Genomic DNA, 21,245 nt, shown 5'->3' on the forward strand with positions numbered 1-21,245 from the left:
ACCATCATTTTCTATAGTTTCAGAGTTATCTGCCAATGATAGTGTTTCAGTCACATCATGTATGTCACATAGCCACAGTATAGCACCTGTAGCAAAAAGAAAAAAAATATCTCCATCATCCAGAAACAACCATAGATAAGTTTGTGATAAGAACCAGCAAATTACAAAAAGAGGTAACTGACGAAAAAATTGCCTAATTTGTTTATGCAACAAAATCTCCTTTCCCTGTGATTGAGAACCCACACTTCATTAACATGGTTCAGTCATTAAGACCAGGATACAGTCCACCCAACAGAGCAGATGTCGCAGGCAAATTGCTGGATAAAGTGTATGAAATAGAAATTGAGCAGTGTGCAAAGGGTCTAGAGGGTAAAATTGTTAACCTGAGTCTTGATGGGTGGAGCAATGTCCACAATGATCCTGCTGTATGTGCTTGTGTGACAACAGAAAAAGGGAATGTCTTCCTTACAGAAACAATTGATACATCAGGAAATACACACACAGTAGAATACTTACAAGAAGTAGCAGTAAAAGCTATAACAAACTGAAAAAAATGCAAATGTCTAGTACGCAGCTTGGTCACAGACAATACTGCAAATGTATCCAAGATGAGACGAAATTATTTAGAAGACAGTCCCAAGCTAATGACATAGGGTTGCAGTGCTCATTTGATGCACCTCCTAGCCAAAGACTTCAGTGTTCCAGAAATAAAGGCTAATGTTGTTGAAATTGCAAAATACTTCTGTAACAACCACTTTGCACCAGCTGCTCTGAAAAAAGTGGGAGGAACCAAGCTAACTCTCCCACAAGACGGGCAATGGAACTCAGTAGTGGACTGTTTTGAGCACTATATCAAGAACTGGCCTAATCCAATGACAGTTTGTGAACAAAATCGTGAAAAAATAGATGGCACTGTCACAGCCAAAGTTCTCAACATTGGGCTTAAGAGAAATGTTGAACACATGCTGAGTACCCTGAAGCCTGTTTCTGTAGCCTTGAACAAACTGCAGATAAATAGCTGTTTTATTGCTGACGCTGTAGAAATTTGGAAGGAACTGAGTGAGATCTTAAAAAGAGAAATATGCAATGACAGAGTTAAATTACAAGCATTAAAAAAACAAATGGGACAAGCACTATCTCCAGCTCATTTTCTTGCAAATATTCTCAATACTCGGTACCAGGATCAAATCTTAACTGCTGAAGAAGAGGAGCTGGCTATGACATGGACATCCAGCAATCATCCCTCCATAATGTCAACTATAATAAACTTCAGAGCTAAAGGTGAACCATTCAAGAAATATGTTTGCTGATGCGGTTTTAAAGAAAGTCACACCAGTGAACTGGTGGAAGTCACTTAAGCACTTGGATTCAGAGACTGTTGAAGTGATAATCTCACTTTTAACAGCGGTAGTTTCTTCTGCCGGTATAGAAAGAATATTTTCTTTCTTTGGACTAATTCATTCCAAATTGAGAAATCGTTTGGGACCTGAAAAAGCAGGAAAGCTTGTTTTTCTTTTCCAGATTATGAACAAACAGGGAAATGAAGGTGAAGACGACTGAGTTAGCTGCAGAAGCCAATATTTAAAGTTTCTCATGTTGACATAGTTGATTTAATTTGTTGTTTTTTTAAAAATATTTCATTTAACTATTTTAGTTAAAAACAATTAAAAAACAAACAAACCTGATTTTAAAAAAACTTGAATGTCTAACTAAACTCAAAAATTCATATGCTTGTTTTGTTAAAATATTATATGTTTGCTGTTGAAGAAAAAAATCCAGAATACGTAACGTTGTTGTTTTAGTTAAATAAAACAATTTAAAAGTCTGTCTGGTGATGTTCTCATCCTAATACAGCATGGCAAGAAAATCCTCCAAATATTAATGATTAACCTGTTGAATTGGAGATATTTATGAAGTCTTTGGGAGGTGAACTATCTGCTTCAATTACCTTTGGTAAATGAAATAACCAAAACAATCATTCATCTTCTGATATAGCTGTAAAACTAATCTGAAAAGTTTTCAAAATAAATCACTGTTTAAAAATGTATAGTGTCTATCTTCTAAAAATGAAACCTACATCTATCTCTGAGTTGTGAAGAATATGTATTAAGGTTATAATAACCAACAAGAATGCACTTTTATGTAGAAATCCATGATTAAATCAAGACTTCTTTTAAATCATAATTTAAATCAAATCCACCCTGATCCAACAACTATGCAATTAAACTGGGATTCTAGTTTTTGTGGCCTCTGATAAAAATGAAAGGTCTTAATTATGGACAGATAAAGTAGTATGTTTATATGATTTTTTTCCAAGATGTTGCTATACAAGTACAGTTAAGGTAGTTTGGCCTCTTCTAAACAGAAGAGACAACTGCTTTGTCCATCTTTCAAAGGAATTCGTCCATCACAGGACAGAAAGGACTTGAAGCATGCAAGTTTCAATCAGCCATGTTGAGGAGCTCTTTTGGAGGGGTGTATGGGGATGGGGGCAATATCTGACCATCAGTAATCAGTCTAGACAAGTTGAGGAGGTTCAGGGTGGTTGTATATCAGAAGATCAGAAGATTTCTGAAGATGCTGAAAAAAGCATTAAGAGTTTTACCCGGAGTAAAAAACTAGGGAGCCAGGTTTCATTTCGCTGCCATGGATAGTAAGAAAGAACTGAGGCAGGGTCACAGCCACTCCATGCTTTATGCACTTGTATGCGGGCACAGGAGGCAGAGAGCACATGCATGGCCCTGACAGACACTGCTATTCAAAAGACACTGATTTCACACATGAGGTACATGCGCTCCCATGTTGGGATCCACATTAACACATACTCGAAGAACTTTCGTTTCCCCTATGTCCACATGGCCTCCCTCCCATGAATTCTAGCCAGAAAAGTCTTTCCTCCTTGACCCTTACCTGAGATTCGTAACTGGAGGGACAATTATTAGCAAAGAGATGTAGGGGTGGCAAGGGGGACACACAGGATCACCTCAGTGGTGCAAGAAAAGAAGGCAGAAAAACACCCTCTCCTCCCTGTCTCATTCACCAAACCTACGGTCTGTCAGAGGGGAATCACACTGCTGGGATCTACAGGGTGAAGGGCATCCTAGGTGAAGCTCTAGCAAATCCCCTATGAATTACTCCTGAGCACTCCCACAACTACAAACCACTAGGTGCCTGGTGTGGGGTTCATGGGGGAAGAATGGATCTCTGGAAGGCGAGGGTGTATGAAGATATGGTGGAGCAAGTGACTTACTGAAGGGCATGGGGAGCTGTCAGTTGCAGTGGTCCAGATACAGAGTGTGCACTCCGGTGCAACTTTAGACATATAAGATGAGAAAGCGAAGTGTCAGTGCTTCCCGTCTCCTTCCTTCTCCACCCAGCATACCTCTTGTGGTTTGCAGCAGCGGGGTTCCCCATTGATGAATTATAGGTGGACTGAACCAGAGGACCCCATGAGTTCTGCAGGGAGGGGAGGACTGGAAGTGGGCTTTGCACATAGGCATTCTCCTGATCACCTCCTTAGGTTCAATAGTAAGGAAGAAACCCCAAAAGACCCCAATGAGGTTTCTTGGACTCCTTCTGAGAGGGCAGGTCTATGCTAACAGTTAAGTTGATCTAACTTACGTCGCTCAGGTGTGAAAAAGCCCCCCAAGAAATGCAAGTTTCACGCTATCCACACTGGAGCAATGCTGGTGGGAGAGCATCTCCTGCCGACATAGCTTATGTTTCTCGCTGAAGTGGAGTAATTATACTGACAGGAGAGTGCTCTTCCATTGGCATAGCACTTCTTCACCAGATGCACTACAGTGACACAGCTGCACTGATGTAGCGTGGTAGCGTAGACTTGCCCTCAGCCTTTGACGGAAACATTCCCTTTGTTCCTCCAATTGACAAGCCTCCCTAGTGACCAGATTACAGAAGTAGACCTCACAGGGTAAGAAAAAAGGGTAGATATTTATTTATTTAAAGTTTAGTTCTCAGTAGGCATTTGCCATGCTAAACTAAGCTTACTGGAGCAGACAGTCTCGAGCAAGATAACTAATGAAAAATGTTAAGAGCTTTTGTAATTTGACAATAGCAGACTAAAACCTGGTTATGACCACCAGATATCAGCTAGGGGAATCCAGTAAACAGTTTTATTTCTCTCTCTCTTTTTTTTTTTAAACAATAAAAAGGCTTTTTTTAATGGAAGGCTTTTGAAACTGTGTTTAAGAGTTCTAGGTCTTGGGTACCATGATCCAAGAACTCACTGCCCAAGTCATTTCAAATTTTATAGAATTGCCCCAGATCTAACATAAATCTGGAAGCAGATATTACTTTGTTGCATTGTTCTTTGGGGAAAAGAAAACAAAATCGGGCTTATATTTAAAGCTCAGCTGTAACCTCAATTATGCAGTGATGGCAGTCACATCATAATAAAACAGTAAAAAAGACTTTGTAAAATGATATAGCACAACTGTATCATAATGAAGCTAAATATCTGGATGCTAGCTCTTTTTTGGTTTTAATTCCCCCACAACTGCCTCCCAAAACACAACAAAAAATAAAATCAAAATAAACAAAAACACCCACTCCTCCACATACCCACTTCATATATCAGTACATCTCTGAAAAACAATGTCAAGGTTTGGTTTTAGGGATATTTTAATATATATGCAAGTAATTTGAATGAAAGCTGAAAACAAGATCTCCAGCTTTGTACAATAAACTAAACTTGGAGGCAAAATGAGAAAGGAGAAAAAAATTAAAATGAAATTCTAATGAATCTGGATAGTTTAGGTGACAGAGAGCAAATCACCAATCTAGATAACATGTGCCAAATGAAACACCCATTGATTTTAGCAATAGGAAAGTCCTCTACTGTCAACTGAAGAGACTATTGGCAAATCACTGAAATCATCATGTTCCAGTGCACAGCAGTGGTACAAAAGACCAACAGGATACTAGGCTGTATTAACAGTTTGAGGGATGCTGTTACAGTATAGTGCACTTGTAAGACCACCTCAGGAACACTATAATGCAGTATTGAGCACCGTTCCACAGGGAAGGTATTACAAGCTTTAGTGTAGGACAATATAAATGGAAGATAATATGTGTGATAAACCAAATAACGAAGAGATGTAAAAGGAGCTGGGATTATTCTCACAGTAAGACAAAAAATTTAAAAAGGTTTGATAAAATTGACAGATGCTATTTATAACCTAGTAAGAGTACAAAAGTACTAAGCCATCTAAACAACTTGGAAACTTGGGCAGAACTCTTTCATGGACATGAAATAACATACTAGGGAAGACAATTAACACTAAAGGAGGAGTTCAAAAAATACCTAACACTTGTTTCTAGAATGGACCAAGGGATATGGTGGAAAGGCAGGAAGATGAAATTAAAATGGAATTCAAAAGGTCTGGCATGTTAGGCCAGATGTTTTTTTCACTATCCTAAAATTTCTTATGTTCTAAGGTGACAAACAGAATTAGCCTGAACCTATATACTGCAAGAAGGCAATGAGTATGGCCCTACTAAATTCATGGCCATGAAAAACATGACATGGACTGTAAAATCAGACCTCCTCCGTGAAATCTAGCTATTAGAGATTGGGAGCAGGGCTGGGGGCACCCTGGCCAGGGGCTCCTACCGTTCACCAGGCTCCAGCTGCTAGTCTGCTGGGCTGGGGAGGGACAGGACTTCCTCTTCCTCTACAAGGCTGCTCTCAGGGGAAGATCAGACCCACCTTCGGGTACCTCCCCCCAGCTGCAGGAAGCTCTGTGGCTGCTGCCAGCTCTGAAGGCTCCCAGCAGCACAGGGAAGATCAGACCCACCTCCACCTCTGGGAATCTCCCCCAGCTGCAGGAAGTGCCGTGGCCGCTGCCTTCAGCTGCACAGAAAGAGGGTGGCAATTCCATGACCCCCCTACATCAGCTTTGCAACCCCCCACGACCTCCTTTTGGGTTAGGACCCCCCCCCCAATTACAACACTGTGAAATTTCAGATGTAAACATCTGAAAATGCTAAATTGACCAATTTTAAAATCCTCTGGCCATGAAATTGACCAAAATGGACCGTGAATTTGGTAGGGCCCTAGCAATGAGCAATATTCGTACCAGAGCTCTGCCAATTCATCTCAATCCTGATCTGTGAAACAGACAACTCTATTTCCAGTCCTGTGAATTTCTCAAACAGAAGAAATGCCACTAATAGTGCCAAGTTGTGTCAGGAGTTTGCGTAACTAGAATGAAACCAAAAATATTTTCACTTGAACCCGTATCCAGGTCTTCTGAAGTAACAGAAGAGCAGTGCATTAACTACCAGTGAGCCTTCTAGGCGCCTATTGTGCCTGGACACATGATTAGTTTGTTGAATTTTTAAGTCATTTATCTTTCAAAAATCGGAGAATTTTTAATTTTAAAAAAAGAGATAGATACTCACCAATTTTTCCACATCCACTTCCTCTTCACTCTGGAAATCAGACGCTCCATCCAGCATCTCATCAGCAGAATCATCAGTTTTTTCATCATCATCATCTTCCTCCTCCCCTTCCACATCATCAATGGTAATATCAACAGTAGGAGTATAACCCTTTTTGTGGTGTTTGGGTTCTTGTGATCTCTGTTCTGGGGTCAGGAAATAACCTTTAACAGATTTCTCAACTTTGTTCTCTCTCTCAGTGTTACTTTTGTTGTCTAAATCAGTTGTCTTACTAGATATTGTGTTCCAAGAACTGTTGACATGACTTGAGTTATCCTTAGCATTTTCACTTTCTTTCTGAAAACCAGTGGTGCCTTGTTCTTGGTTAGGAGCATTAAGTTTTTCCTGGATATCTAGATTTCTTTTACACTCATCTGTATTTTCCACATGCATCTCCCCTGAATTATTACCATGTTCCTTGGTATAAATGATCTCAGATTTATTTTCCCGTTCCTCCATTATGTTCTCTGTCTCTATAGAGTCCTCACATTCCTTCCTTTTGACCTCAGGCTGTGCAATGCTCTCCTGGAGCTCTTTTTGGTTCTGAAGTGGTTGGGTCCCTTCCTGCTGCTTGTCTTTGTTTTCCAGCTGTGCATAAATCTCTTGCTTTTCCTGTGGACTCTGTGACTGTGCAGCATTCACCTTCTCTTCCCCTTTTTTCTGTGGCTGTGCATTTCCCTCCTGTTCAGTATCTGGACTCTCTGCTTCTACAGTGCTCGTGTACTCCTCCACATGGCTCTTTAACAGTGCCGTCTCTTCCTGCTCCCTGGGACTCTCTGGATATGCAGTAGTTGCAGGAGCAACTACTGCTTGACCTAGTAATTCTGAAATAGTCCCTGAGTTATCTGAAACTTCCTCCAATACTTCTTCAGAATGTACAGAGTCCTCTTTCTTTTCAGTGATCACTTTGTTTTTCTCACTGATTGGCTTCTCACTGATGTATGAGTGGTCTGATGATATGACATCTGCAGAAACATCATGCTGGAAGCTGGGAATGTCATCTGTGTAATCCTCCAGCATCTCTGGATCCTTCTCAGCCATCTCTGAGGCAGTGAAGTTTCTGTCAGATGGGATCACATCAGCTGCAGACTTATCAGTACTATTTGATTGATCTGATGGCAACTCATTTTCCTCTTGTTTGCTATCTGACACTGTGACCTCTGACTCCATGACTTCTACATCTTCTGAATGTGAAGCCTTCTCAGGCTCTTGCTGCTTAGTAGGACTAGACTCATCCTTTTGGCTTACATTCTGGGAATCTTTCTTTATCTGGAGGGATGCAACATGATGAAGAATAGAGTTTGGGACAGACTTCTGTCCTGGGAGCTGAAGCAAGGCAAAACTGCCAGACTGAAGGGGTATGAGACTGGCAGCATTAGTTGGTTGACCACCTGAGTTGCACATTATTTTAGATTCAGAGCCTGTCTGACCTGCAATGCTGCTTGCTCCTGGAGGAGAGATCCTCAGAGTCAGGGTGCCTGCTTGTGACACAAAACTGGGTACTGACGGAAGGATGGATGGTGCTTGAGTGACCAAATTAGCTGTAAGTGCAGACTTGGATCCAACTGTTTGTACTGCTGGGTTTTTGGCAGGGGAAACCGAAGTAACAGAAGTGGAGGACATAGGTGATACAGGTGTCTCAGGAGGCTTAGAAGGCCCAGGCAACCGGATTCCTACAACAGAGCCTATGAGAGAGATGAAACACAATCAATATTTCCTAGAATCACTCCTCCAGATTCTAGTATTTGATGTTATATAAATTAAAGCAGACAGATCTTCTTCTAAGGATTATAATATAACAAAGTACTAAACCACAGAATTTCAATATAATAACTAGTGCTGCATAAGAGGTATGCTACCATAAGATTTCCACAAATGACACACTCTTCCATATTTTGGCAGTTAATACACAAGTTTCATCAATGTGTTGAAAAGGTGGTTATTAGGCCTTGTGAGAAAAAGTTTTCATAAAAACAATTCAAAATAAACTAACTTTCTTTCCTTTACAAATGTTGTCAGAAAATTTCAAAACAATTCAAATTTAAAATATTTCATTTCATTTTGGTGGTGGTGGGAAGGAACACTCACTTTTTTCTTTACTTGTCCCTCTTTCTCTTCTTTAAAATGTAAAATAGTGTAATTTTCCTCACCAAAACAAAATGAACAGTTCTGAAATTTGATTAAATTAATTTTTCACAAAATTTTTCATTTAATCTAAAAAGCCATTTTTTGTCAAAACAATTTTGGCTAGTGGCAAATGGTCAGATTTCTACTCACCAAAGTGATCAATCTGATTTCCTTAAAATAAGGCTGAGATAGTATATTGACCCTTTGCTAGACATAAAGAAGTCTTTACCTAGCGCACAAAATTTCTAAATTTTGGGTAAGGGAAGTACTGACAACACTTTTTCAATTTAAGACAAGTGATATTTCATCCTACATCACATCATATCTGAATGATTATACTTTACTCTCCCAACCTACACAAGCAAGACACATTATGGGCATTTTTTTCTTGGCAGTGTGGTAGTGAAATCTCAAAACACAAATAATCCTAGAGTCCTGTACTAGTTCTATGCAATTACTTTGACTTTCAGTGGAAAAAGGGGCACGTGACAAAGGAAAGCTCATCTGCTACAAGATTTACTCCCAAACAATACACTGAAGAATCAGGAAAGAATGGCGAAGACTTTGTACCTGGATTGCGGAACATTACTGGCTGAATGTTGGATTGGGTGCCAGCAGCTCGGAGCTGATGCAGTGGAACAAGCTGGATGATCTGTCCATTGGGATGTCGAAATAGGTTTACCCCACCGGGGCTCCTGAGAGGCTGCAGGATCATTCTATGTCCCTGAGCAAGCTGCACATTATGGAGGGGTCGTAAAGCAGGAGAACCTTGATGCACTGGAATCAGCAGTAATCGGGGTCCCCCACGCTTCTCTGTTCCAGAAGACAGCCCTTGGGGGCTTGCAGTTGTAGTCTGAGAAGAACCATCTTCTGAAAAGTTAGTACAAAAATAGGATTCACAATAGGATTCTCAATACTCCTTGACAGAAACAATCACATAAATCATTTGGCTTTACTTGTACCAAAATAGGTAAGATGTTTTCAGACAGAAGTGTCATTCTTCAACTAACAATATCCCTTTAAAAACTATTTTATAACATGTAATTTCAACATCCTCCATTTATCCACAAAACACATATAGCATAGACCAGAGCAGTAAATCTTCTCCACTCTACTCTGTCAATAATCTCCTCAACCACACGGAAGAATCATGGACTGAGAGGGTAATTATCTGCTTCCGTGCCTAGTTCTTGGCCTTTGTACCAAGATTACCAATGAGTATACCAATTAGAGACAACTACTGTAGTGATGGTTTTGTGATAAGACATTTATCAGCTAGGAAATGGACTGAAACCACCAACTCATTTCATATTACCCAGCGAACAATCATCACATGGCTAGTTTCTGTTTACTAACAACCTGACCTGAATTCAAAGCAGAAACTTAAGAAATGAAGGCTCCATACCCCATTCCGCTGAGCTGCCTCGTCCCACTTTTTTCTCTCTGATGGAACTGTACAGTTGCAGACTTATTCCAATTCTGATGCAACCGGTGTTTCCGGCAACAATTAGCCAGTACTGCCTGAACCTTACCTGGTCTTGGATTCAGTGAAGGACTTGTATTAATTCCAGAGAGTATAATAGGAACAGAACCAACAGACGAGGGTGGAGTGGTCACCATGGATGTGACTGCAGTTGTTGTCACCACAACTGGGGATGAGGTGGTGGTAGGAACAGGATGATTAATGGTTGGTGTAGTTACTACAGATTTAGGAAATGATATGGTCGCTACTGGTGTAGTCATTCCAGTTGCTTTTGTTATGTTCACAGTGGCTGTAGGGGTAGTGGGCGAGACAGTAGTACAGGCGCTGGTTTCAGATGTTCCAGAAGCACCAGTAATGGCAATGCCAGGAGGAGAGTGGGTAGATTCATTAGCTCTTGTATGGCTAGTAGTGGTCACAGTAGATGAAGTGGTAACACTTTCTAAAGCAACTGGAGAGGTGGTGGTAGTTGCAGTGACGGGAGGAGAGACAGTGCAGTAAACTGGAGATGGCCTTGAGGGAACCATTGGAGTGACGACCATTATTGGTGTAGGCCTGACATTGAACTTCTGTGGCCCTGTCAGGGGTTGGGGTGTGCTAACTCCAGGAATCTTCTGCTGCAGAGCTCCAACTTTACTCATCACAAACTGTGTGAACACACCACCAGGTGAGGGTCGAGCAGCTGCAAATAAAAACTTGCAGGTCAAAATCTCAACAGGTTCCCTCTTTGCCCTGCATGAGGTGCTGCAGTAGTCAATTTAGCAAAAATTAAGGACCCAATGTTGTTAAAGAGCACCTTGTATATGAACTGAAACATTTCAAAACATGGCCATTCACTTTATTGTTGTCATGAACAGGCTTTACATTATTAAAAAATTATGTTTTATTCAAGATTTACAACTTTCTGCTGCATTTCTTCCTAGCCATGCAAAAGAATCAGGCTCTATGACATTACGATCTTTATTGTGACACTACAAATAGAGAATTACAATTTCAGTACATGAAAAAAAGGAACCGGAAATAATTGGCTCATAAGGGATTCTCTAATTCTTAAAATCTTCCCATAAAAGCTTCGCTGTGAGGTCTTCCTCCTTTCACTGCTTCTTGGTCTCCATCCCCTTACCACTGCATCCACTTGTTACGTCAGCCACTTATTTCTAAGTTGGGGTAGGGTTTGCCATGCCCTTCACATTGCAATCACCACCCTTCCAGCTGAGGACTGGATGGGACTCCCCTTTGACACAACGTTCAAGCAAGCAGAGGGAGTCACTACTGAGACGCTCCCTGCCCTCATCCCTTGCTCTCCACGGCTCAGAATGCTGACTCCATAGCACCCAGACCCTTATCAGTTGGGGAATAGAATCTGAACATCTAGTGTGACAGCACAGAGGATTACCACAAGGCAAGCCTAACTCTTAATAAAAAATATCATAATCTTATATGTATGTAGCACCTTTAGTCCAGAAGGATGCCAAAACAGTTTTGACACATTAGATATGCAAAAATTACTTCACCCACCATTGAAATGCAGCCACCTCTTCAAAATTGCATAGAAATACAATGCAAAAGTTTACTACAGGAAGGAGAAAACAGCACATCCAGTTTACCCCCTGCAGTGTATTTAGGTAGCAAGAACACAGCTAACCACAAATCAGAATTTTGCCAAAACACAAATTAACACGCCCTTCTCTTGTCCAGAGCTTCTTGGAATTGTTAATGACCAAGTTGTTGGGCTCCTAGATTTCACATCTTACCCAAAAGCTAGCACTTCTTACAGCACAGTATCCCTTCATGTCATGCTGGGGTTCCATTTCAGTACTGACTCAGATAAAAAAGTGCACGTTTTTCAGAAGTAGTAGTTACTCACCTTGTGCAGTAATGACCGTTCTTCAAGATGTGTGTCGCTATGGGTGCTCCACAGAAGGTGTGCTTGCGCCCCTGTGCTGCTGATCGGAGAACTTCGGTAGCAGTGTCCATTTGACCCGCACATGCATCGCTTATCATTGTGCCCTGCCACAAGGCTAACCAGCACATGCAGGCTAACCCTCCTCAGTTCCTTTCTCTACCTCAAAGTCATAGACAAGAACTATGAAGTAGAGGTAGTGGAGCAACCATAGGGGGACACATCTCGAAGAACCGTCGTTACTGCACAAGGTGAGTAACTTCTTCTTCTTCAAGTAGTGTCCCTACTGGTGCTCCACTGTAGGTGACTCCTGAGCAATATTCCTACAGGAGGGCTGGGGCTTTGGAGTCGGGTCAGTTACAAATGGCATTACTATGGAGCCAAAGAGGAGGTGGAGTCCCCAGTGATCACAGTGTTCTGCGAAGGCGTGGACGGATGCCCATCTCACCACTTTACACATTTCTGAGATAGGGACATTCTTGAAGAAGGGAACAGATGAGGAGACCGATCTCATGGAGTGTGTGTGGATACTATCTGGAGAGGTCATGTTGCAAACCAGATAATTGTCCTAGCCTGGTAAAAGGCTAGGGCTCTCCTGACATTTAGTGTATGCAATATAGCCTCCCTGTTGCTGCAGTGAGGCTTGGAGTAAAAAATTGGAAGGTGAATCAACTGGTTCATGTGATGCTAGAAGGTTACCTTAGGGATGAATTTTGTATTTGGCCTGAGCTTAACCTTGTTCCAAAAGAATACTGTCCCTCCACTCCCTGTCCCCTGACTGCCCGACCCCTATCCACACCCCCGCCCCCTGACAGGCTCCCTGGGACTCCGATGCCTATCCAACCGCCCCTGTTCCCTGTCTGCCCCCCAGGACCTCCTGCCCCTTATCCAACCCTCCCCACCCCACCATGCTGCTCAGAGCACCAGGACTGGCAGCTGTAAGTAGTACACCGTAAGTAGCACATTCCTATGGGGAGCAATTTAATATACTACACCAGCTCTCCATACAGTTTCGGAACCCTGATGTGGCCCTCAGGCCAAAAAGTTTGCCCACCCATGCACTAGGTGGACCCGAAGAGAACGTCCCGATATTTTTTGGAGTCAGTACATAGTCTCAGATCTTTGGAAGAGCTGCAGATGTTGGGGAGATTTTTTGGGAAGTACACCAAATCTGGAACCTGGACCATTTCTGCAGGTAAGTACGGCATGTTGAGGACTTTCTACTGTATAGCAATGCCTCTTGTACCTCCTTCGAGCAGGAGCTCTCTATGGCTCCATGAAGGAGCCATGCCCTGAGGCGAAGAATCCCAGGTTGGGATATAGAGTGCATCCTTTGTTCTGCGAGAGGCGGTACAGAATGGCATGGAGAGAGATCAGTGGGCAAGTCACGAGTTTTGACAGGTAAGAGTACCAAGTCTATCTTGGCCAAGTGGGAGTGATCAGTACGACATGTGCTCCTTCTCTTTTTATTTTTAATAGGACTTTTGACAGCAGGGGAAACAGAGGAAAGGCATAGAGAAGGTCCCTGTCCCAGGGAAGGAGAGCATCACCCAGGTAGTGTTGCCCTATCCCTACTATGGAGCAGTAACACGGACATTTTCTTGTCCAGGTGAATGGCAAACAGGTCTGTGGTCGGTGTCCCCCACCGCCTGAACAGGTCTTGGAGTACTGCTGGATTTATCTCCCATTCGTGGTAGTGTGAGAACATGCAACTGAGACTGTCCGCTATCAAGTTTTGTGTGCCCTGAAGGTAAGCCTCTGATAATGTAATGTCATGAGACATGCACCAATTCCATACTCTTACTGCTTCTGCCCACAGGGAGGATGATCTGGCTTCCCCTTGTCCGTTTATATAGTACATGCACGCTATGTTGTCTATTAGGACTCCTGTGTGCAATACCTTGATCAGTGGGAGGAAACAGGCACAGGCATTCCTGACCACCCTGAGTTCAAGGAGGTTGATGTGAAGAGATATCTCCATGGATGACCATTTGCCTTGTATTGTGAGGTCATTTAGATGTGCACCCCATCCTATGATGGAAGCACTGATGGTGAAAAACAATGACAGGGGATGGGGGTGAGGTTTGTGAAAAGGGGATCTCTTGGCAAACATTTTTGCAGGTAAGTACCAGCCCAAGGAGTTTTTGATCCTGATGGGTCGTGACAGGGGTTTGTCTAGTCTGTCTCCATTTGGTCTGTACATTGACTCAAACCACATCTGGAGACATCACATATGAAGCCTGGCATGTGGTATTACCACTGTGCCCGCTGCCATATGCCCCAAGAGTCGTAGGCAGTGTCTCGCTGATATTTGTGGGTTATTTTGAATGGTCTCTATGAGTGTGGCCAAAGAGAGGAATCTGTGTTGAGGCAGGACACTCTGGCCTGTAACAAGTCGAGGTCAGTGCCTATGAATTCCAGGCGCTGCACTGGAGTGAGGGTTGACTTCTGGCCATTGATCTGTAGGCCCAGTTCCATGAACAGGTCTATTGTGGATTTGGTGAGCCTCTTGGAAGGAGGCAATCATCCAGGTAGGGGCAAATCATGATCCCTTGGGAGCATAGGTGCATGGACACTACTGAGAGGACCTCGGAGAATACTCTTTAGCCAATGATAGCCCAAATGAGGAGTACTCTGTACTGTTAGAGGTCTTTTCCCAAGGTAAATCTGAGGAACAGTCTGTGGAACGGTAGGACTGCGATATGGAAGTAGGTGTCCTGAAGGTCAAGGGCCAAAAACTAGTCTCCCTGATCCACGGCTGGAATAATCATAGCTAGAGTGACCATCTTGAATTTTTGAGCTTTGACAAACTTGTTGAGTGCTCTGAGGTCTAGTATGGGTCTCCAACCTCCCTTCCTTTTGGGTATTAGAAAATAGCGAGAGTAAAAACCCTTTGCCTCGTAGATGTCGAGGTACTGGTTTCTAGGTCTCCTAACTGGAGGAGACGATCTATCTTGTCGTAGTTAACTCTTATGAGAAGGGTCCCTGAAAAGGGCCACAGGGTAGAATGTTGTGGAATAGGGAGGGAGGTAAAGTAGATGAAATACTCATTGCGAACAATTTCCAGGACCCATTGATCCAATGTTACACGTTCCCAGGTGCTGCAGAACGTTGCAAGACAAGCCAACTGGGTAGGAAACGTTGGTCAGCTGTTGTGGGGAGTGGTCCGTCGATTCCTTGACCAACACATCAAAATTGGTGTTTGGAGGTGAACGGTTGTGACGTGGAAGGCTGTGGGCCAGATGGTTTACGCCTGGGGAACCTAGATTTCTTCCTCTGAGGTCTGTAATAGCACTGACTTGTGTACTGGAAGTTGCGTGGTTTGTGTTGGGGCTGTGGACTGAATTTTCTCTTTTGTTCGGGCATGTAGATCCCTAACGAGCAGAGAGTGGCCCTAGAATCTTCAAGGGTATGAAGAGATAAGTCCATCTTCACCGCAAAGAGCTTGGTGCCTTCCAAGGGAAGGTCTTCAATAGTCAACTGCACCTCTTTAAGGAAGTCCAAAAGGTGTAACCATGACGCACGTTGCATAACCACTGCTGTGGAGATGGACCGGGTCACTGTATCAGCTGCATCGAGGGCAGACTGTAGCGCTGTTTTGACTACTAGCTGTCCCTCCTGGATGATAGCATTGAACTGGTCACGCTGTAACTCGGGAAGCTGATCGATAAAGTTGCTACGTTTAGAATAGTTGACAGGGATGGCTTGATAAGCAGCGATTTGGAACTGTAGGGTGGCCAGGAATAGGCTTTCCTCCCGAAGAAGTCCAAGCATTTCCAATCCTTGTCGTAGGGAGTGGACTTCATTTGGTGTTGATGGCCCCAAGAGTTTACAGCGTCCATGATGATGGAATTGGGTGGAGGGTGGGAGAAGAGAAATTCCGTCTCCCTAACCAGGACATAATATTTTTTATCAGCCCACTTACAAGTAGGCATCACCGATGCTGGGGTCTGCCATACGTTTTTTGCGGGATCCAGGAGAGCCTCATTAATGGGGTGGGCTATATTAGAGGATGAGTGTACTGTGTCAACTAGTTTGTAATGGGTGTCCTTGACTTCCTCCAAGGGTATCTGCAGAGTATCTGTAACTTTCTCTGCCAAGTCCTGGAAAAGCCGGAAGCCATCAGCTAAGGACAGTGGTGGAGGCATGATGGCCTCATCTGGGGGGGGAGGGGGAGGGAGGAAGATAAATTGGTCTTTGGAGTCACCTCTTTCTCAGTACCGCCCTCCTGTTCCTCCACAATCTCCTCCAGAGGCTCTGAGGTTCTGGATGCCATGGCCAAGGGGGAACGTCTCGGGGGTTCACGGGTAAAGCTGGAAACCCGAGAAGCGTGGGGACGCTATGCAATCCAAGGATCCCAGTACAGCCACCGGGGAGGTGGAATAGAGCCCAGTGGTAGTGCCTATGGTTAGTGTACAAAGGTAGTGGTGGTGGGGCCATCTGAGGGTATGCTCGGAGGGCCTCTTGTTAGTGGACACCATAGGGAGCACGAGAGGAACAGTGGGAAATGGTCTTCTCTGGCTCGCTGTCTGAGTCCACACTAGAGAGCAGAAGTGTGTGGCAGGGCAGCAGCGAAAGCTCCTCAACTAGGAGAAGACTCAGTGCCAAGATCCCAGTGCCAAGAAGAGGAGATTCCGGTACATCAGATACTGGAGGTCTCTTGAATGCAGGAATTCCAGTGGTTCTGACCAACCTGGTGCCGCTGGTGGTACTGAAGGAGTCTGGGATCTTGCCTGTAACATGCTAGTGCTGGTCATGGCATTGATGACAGTGCCAATGGTACAGCATGTACCAGCAGCGTCTTCTTACTGAAGTGCTGGCTCTTACCTTTGTTTGTCTATATCGCTGACCCAGTGTCCGTGCCTTAAGCATGTTAATGGTACCTGCCATTCCAGATCTTCGTGAGCTGTGGGTACCAGGCTGGGATTATCTCTGGGCAGACGGTATCGATGATACCTAGCGTCCCTTTCGGGGCTCACTCTGGAGACTTCCCACTCTCTTTTTTGATGAATTACAAGAGGGGGTTGCAGCTGATTTCTTCGACCCACAGTCCTTGGATGTTGAGGGCTGTGGGGAAGACTCACATCTGCCAGGTGACTGTCGGTGCGGGTCTGGGGAGGAAGTTTGAGGGCTTCCCTCCATGAAGATGATCTTTTGTCTCAGCTTCCTGACCATTCGAGACATAGGTGTGACAGACACCACACTTCTGTGGAATGTGGCCTTCCCAGAGGCAGTGTATGCGCCAGGGAGTGCTTGTCTGCTACAGGGATGGCCTCTTTGCAGGAGAGGCACTTCCTGAAGCCCGGTGAACCGGGCATACCCTATTGGGGTTAGGGTCCCCAACAAAAAATGGGGGGGAAATAAAGTATTTTTGTTCAGGAAGAAAAAATAAAGAGAAAAAAAACTACAACTAAGACTGAGGAGACTAACTATAGAAATGTTTAAGAAGCTAATGGCCACAAATGGACTGCTAATGGCTCCATCTCTAGCCAGGGGCAATTGAGAAGGAATTCAGGGCAGGTTAGCCACACATGCTGGCTAGCCTCGTGGCGGGGCACAAGGAAAGACTGCCCATGTATGGGCCTAATGAAGACTGCTACTGAAATTCTCCGATTAGCAGTGCAGGGAGGCAAGCACACCCACAGTGGAGCATCCATAGGGACACTGCTCAAAGAACCTTTCGTTTACACTTTGGAAGGTCTCCCATCCAAGAACTGACAAGGACCAACCCTGCTTAGCTTGTGAAACCTAATGAGATTAGAAACCAGTGTGATATGGCTGCTCACATGTTGTTCTCTTAATCCAGATTCTGAACATCTTGTTTTTCATTGTGTCTCTTCATGTGTCTTTGCTGTTCTCATACATTACACTGACCTGACACCTGAAGTTCAAGTGTAATACCACCATTAGAAAAATAAAAATACAAGTGAAGAACCACAGACTAGACTCATCCTAATTCTTTTAACCCCTGGGTTTAAGAAATTCTCACCAATAAAGGCCGATAAAGATAAGAAAGTTCAAATCAGAAACACCCAATCAGAACAAAAAATCCAACTTTAAACACTCAATTAGTGCTTTTTCATTCAATCTCCTTTGTCCTGACTTTTTTATTTTATCAATACTACCGCAGCACATTTTCAACTTTTGCAAACATAATTCTAACCTAAGATAAAATTTAGTGTTTTAGGTAAAGAGGTTATTTATTGCAGAGGCAGTTTAGGTAGGCAACTCTAAGAGCCAAAGGCAGTGTGCACTGTTGGACAGAAATCAACAGCAATGTTGTACACTCATTCTCTATTTTATGCTTCAGGCAATTTAAAATACAGTAAGTAAGTTCCAACCTACCTATCTGTCTCTGTGCTGGGACATGAGCTTTCAGAGTCGTCACAGTGGGGGTTGAAGTAGTGCTGATGGAGGATGTAGTTTGGGGAGTTGATGTGGTGGGCACCTGGACTGATGGTGTCCCGGAAGCAGCTGCCTTAGCATTGGATGCTACCTTGGAGATCACAGTACTGAGGGTTGAGAGATCAAGTACTGTGGGTCGCAGCCTGCCTGTGATATAAGCAGCTAGCCGATTGGCTGGATGTAATGCCCCCATCAGTCCCAAAAGGAGTTTGGCCTGAGGATAACTTTTACCATTAACCTGAAAGAAGTGGAAAAGGGAAATTCTGTGAAGGAAAAAAAAAAAAAAAACCCTTGCTAATTTACCACCTTTAAACAAGGTGTTTCATTCCATGGGATTTCCAAAAGTGCTTTTCAGAGTAACATTGCAATTCAGAATGGGCATTATTAATCTGCTTTCTGCTCAGGATAACTCCAAGCAATTATTTCACATCTCTATATAACGCATAGATTTTAGATGCCATTCAGACTCTAGGAGGAAGGATATTCACAAAGAACCATAGAGTCTAAAGATACTGAAATGAAGTAGAATGAAGCTGGCACATATCCTTCCTGCATTTCGGCTTATGTCTCAGTCTTGACTAAAGATGGATATTCAAACTATGTGAGGATGAAGCTTTGAATGGATCACTCTAACTAAACTAATTACCTTTGGTGGCTGTCCGGAGATGCAGAAGAAAAAATACTTACAGTGCCGTGCACATTGGGACAAGTCTTTGAAAAGAGACTGCAAAACAATTTACTTTGGCAATATTTTTCATTATTACTCTTGCTATTATTTGTTATTATAATAGGATGTAGGACACTACTTGGTCCCATCTGAATAAGGGGCTAGCTCCAACTCAGCTTCTCCCTCCCATTGCACAGGAGTTAAAAGGAAGGGCTACAAGAGTGGTTGTTTGGGAGACAGATGGAGTAGAACATCTTCAAGAAGAATGGACTACACACCTGTGGTCACCGAACTGTGTCAAATTCTAAGCCGTAGAGCTTTATTGTTTATTTTCTGGCTGTATTAAACTATTTTAATTTTCATGATGTCAACAGCACCCTCTAAGCTTCCAAAATAAATCTCAAAGAGACTCTATTGACTAAAGTCAGTATTTTAAAAAATGGACTGGTTATTTTCGATGCCCAACTTGAGACACATTAGAGGGGACTGATTTCCAGAGAGATGAACATTCATCTTCTGAAAATCAGGCCTACTTAAGGTGTCCCAAAAATGGAGGTACCCAAGATCACTAGTCACTCTTGAAAGTCTTGGTCTAAGACTGTTTTTGCTGATGAATTATTTAGTAAAGTTAAAAATGTATATATTTGTCCGGCTTCTCCTTATGCTGGCACTGTATTTATATAACTTCATGCAAACACAGTTTGCTCTTTTTTCATTCATACGCTTTTCCTAACATGTTCTCATTGCTTTCTCTATCAAAGATATCTGTATTTAACAAGAGGCTTCACCTGACTTCACAGTTTATCCCCTCCTACTTGATCCTACAGTTAATTCATAATGCTGAATTTCTGATACCAATAATTTCCAAGAAACCAACTGATTTCAGATTCAGGACTATGACATCACTTCAAGATCAAAAACCTGGTCTGAAAGGGATAAGCAGACAGATAAGGATGATAAGTTATTGCACAAAGCAATTAAGTTTGTTCAGTCTCCTTTTAAAGATCTTCCCCAGCGTGCATCTTTCTCTAAGTTTGTTTCTTCTGTGGCCCTAGGCACCATTGATTAAAGACAGAGCCAACTGCATCTGTTTTAAGTTTTCCAAATACAGTATCAGAAAGACCCTGATAAAGTTTTTGCACCTTGGCTATCCAACCCCCAAAACAAGCAACAGGACAATCTAAATGACTATGCTTCAGACTTCTAATCTGCATACAGAATGTTACTACTGACTGACTCCTGAAAGTGACACGCCTGTGTAACTGACTGAGGACTTAACCGCAACATCTCCCAGATAGTACGAAAGTCTATTTGATAGACAAAGAGCCAGGCAGTCAGTAAGTTCCTGTACCATGAAGGAGTTCAGGAACACTGGAGGAAATGGAATCTAATCTCCACAGTAAAGGCAGAAGGACCCACCTGAATCAAGCCTGAGGGGCTCAAATTAGCTTTGCGTTTGTAGGCGACCAGCTTTCCCGCAGGAGAAAGCCCTGTATAAAAAGGCAAGCCTTTTTCCCCCTGCAACGTCTCCCGTAGTTTGTCCAAGGTATCTGCCCGCAAGAACTTTATGTTTTCTGATATTTTGCACGATGACACTGAACTATCAGGAATCTCCAAGACAGGCATCTCAGGCTTCTCACCCTTGTCCTGGCAGGAAGGCATTGAGATTTTCACTCTGGAGGAATAGATGGGAGGGTTCTTCTCATCCCGGGACTTGTGCTCTGAAGCCAACTCAATAATGAAGCTACCCACTTTGAGGGACTGTGGCATGTTACTGTTGATGTGTTGTGATAGGATGCTTAAGATCTTATTGCGATCCTCCTCCCAGTTGCAGTCAGAGATAATCTCGATAAGTTTGGCTGGCCCACCTGGAGTAGTGTGACGAACATAGGAGGCGGAGGAGGATTCCCCCTCACTACGGGAAGACCACCAGCTTTCCTCTGAGAAAGAATTGAAATAGGTTTCTGCAATACTATGGAATTTTAATACCTGGACATTCAATATAGTTTTATTCTCCCCACCTCCACCCTTGTATTAGCAGCAGGGAAACGGAAGTCAAATAATAGCTCCGAGCACCACTCCCCACTTCACAGTGATACAAAAACCAATAAAACCTCAATGGAGAACTAACAATTCCAACCTCCTTATGGTTCATTCCATGCAGCCATACCACCTTGTATTGCAATCCCATCACATCGCAC

General features: G+C 43.2%; 1 protein-coding gene across 3 annotated transcripts in view; it reads right to left on the reverse strand.

Annotated features, from left to right (window-relative positions):
- MGA (MAX dimerization protein MGA) overlaps positions 1 to 21,245 on the reverse strand; it is a 72,722-nt gene that overhangs the window by 22,263 nt on the left and 29,214 nt on the right. For 2 of the 3 annotated variants that reach the window (XM_029911444.1, XM_029911443.1), the window contains exons 12-16: positions 20,464 to 20,984; positions 18,318 to 18,615; positions 10,122 to 10,751; positions 9,160 to 9,459; positions 6,424 to 8,147 (exon numbers count right to left, since the gene is read on the reverse strand). In XM_029911444.1, coding sequence (XP_029767304.1) covers positions 6,424 to 8,147; positions 9,160 to 9,459; positions 10,122 to 10,751; positions 18,318 to 18,615; positions 20,464 to 20,984 — 3,473 coding nt within the window. The remainder of the gene's footprint in view (positions 1 to 6,423; positions 8,148 to 9,159; positions 9,460 to 10,121; positions 10,752 to 18,317; positions 18,616 to 20,463; positions 20,985 to 21,245) is intronic. The other variant, XM_029911445.1, reaches the window with a different exon arrangement.

Source organism: Terrapene carolina, unplaced genomic scaffold, assembly GCF_002925995.2.
Source record: "Terrapene carolina triunguis isolate 2854851 unplaced genomic scaffold, T_m_triunguis-2.0 Scaffold96, whole genome shotgun sequence".
Taxonomy (NCBI): domain Eukaryota; kingdom Metazoa; phylum Chordata; order Testudines; family Emydidae; genus Terrapene; species Terrapene triunguis.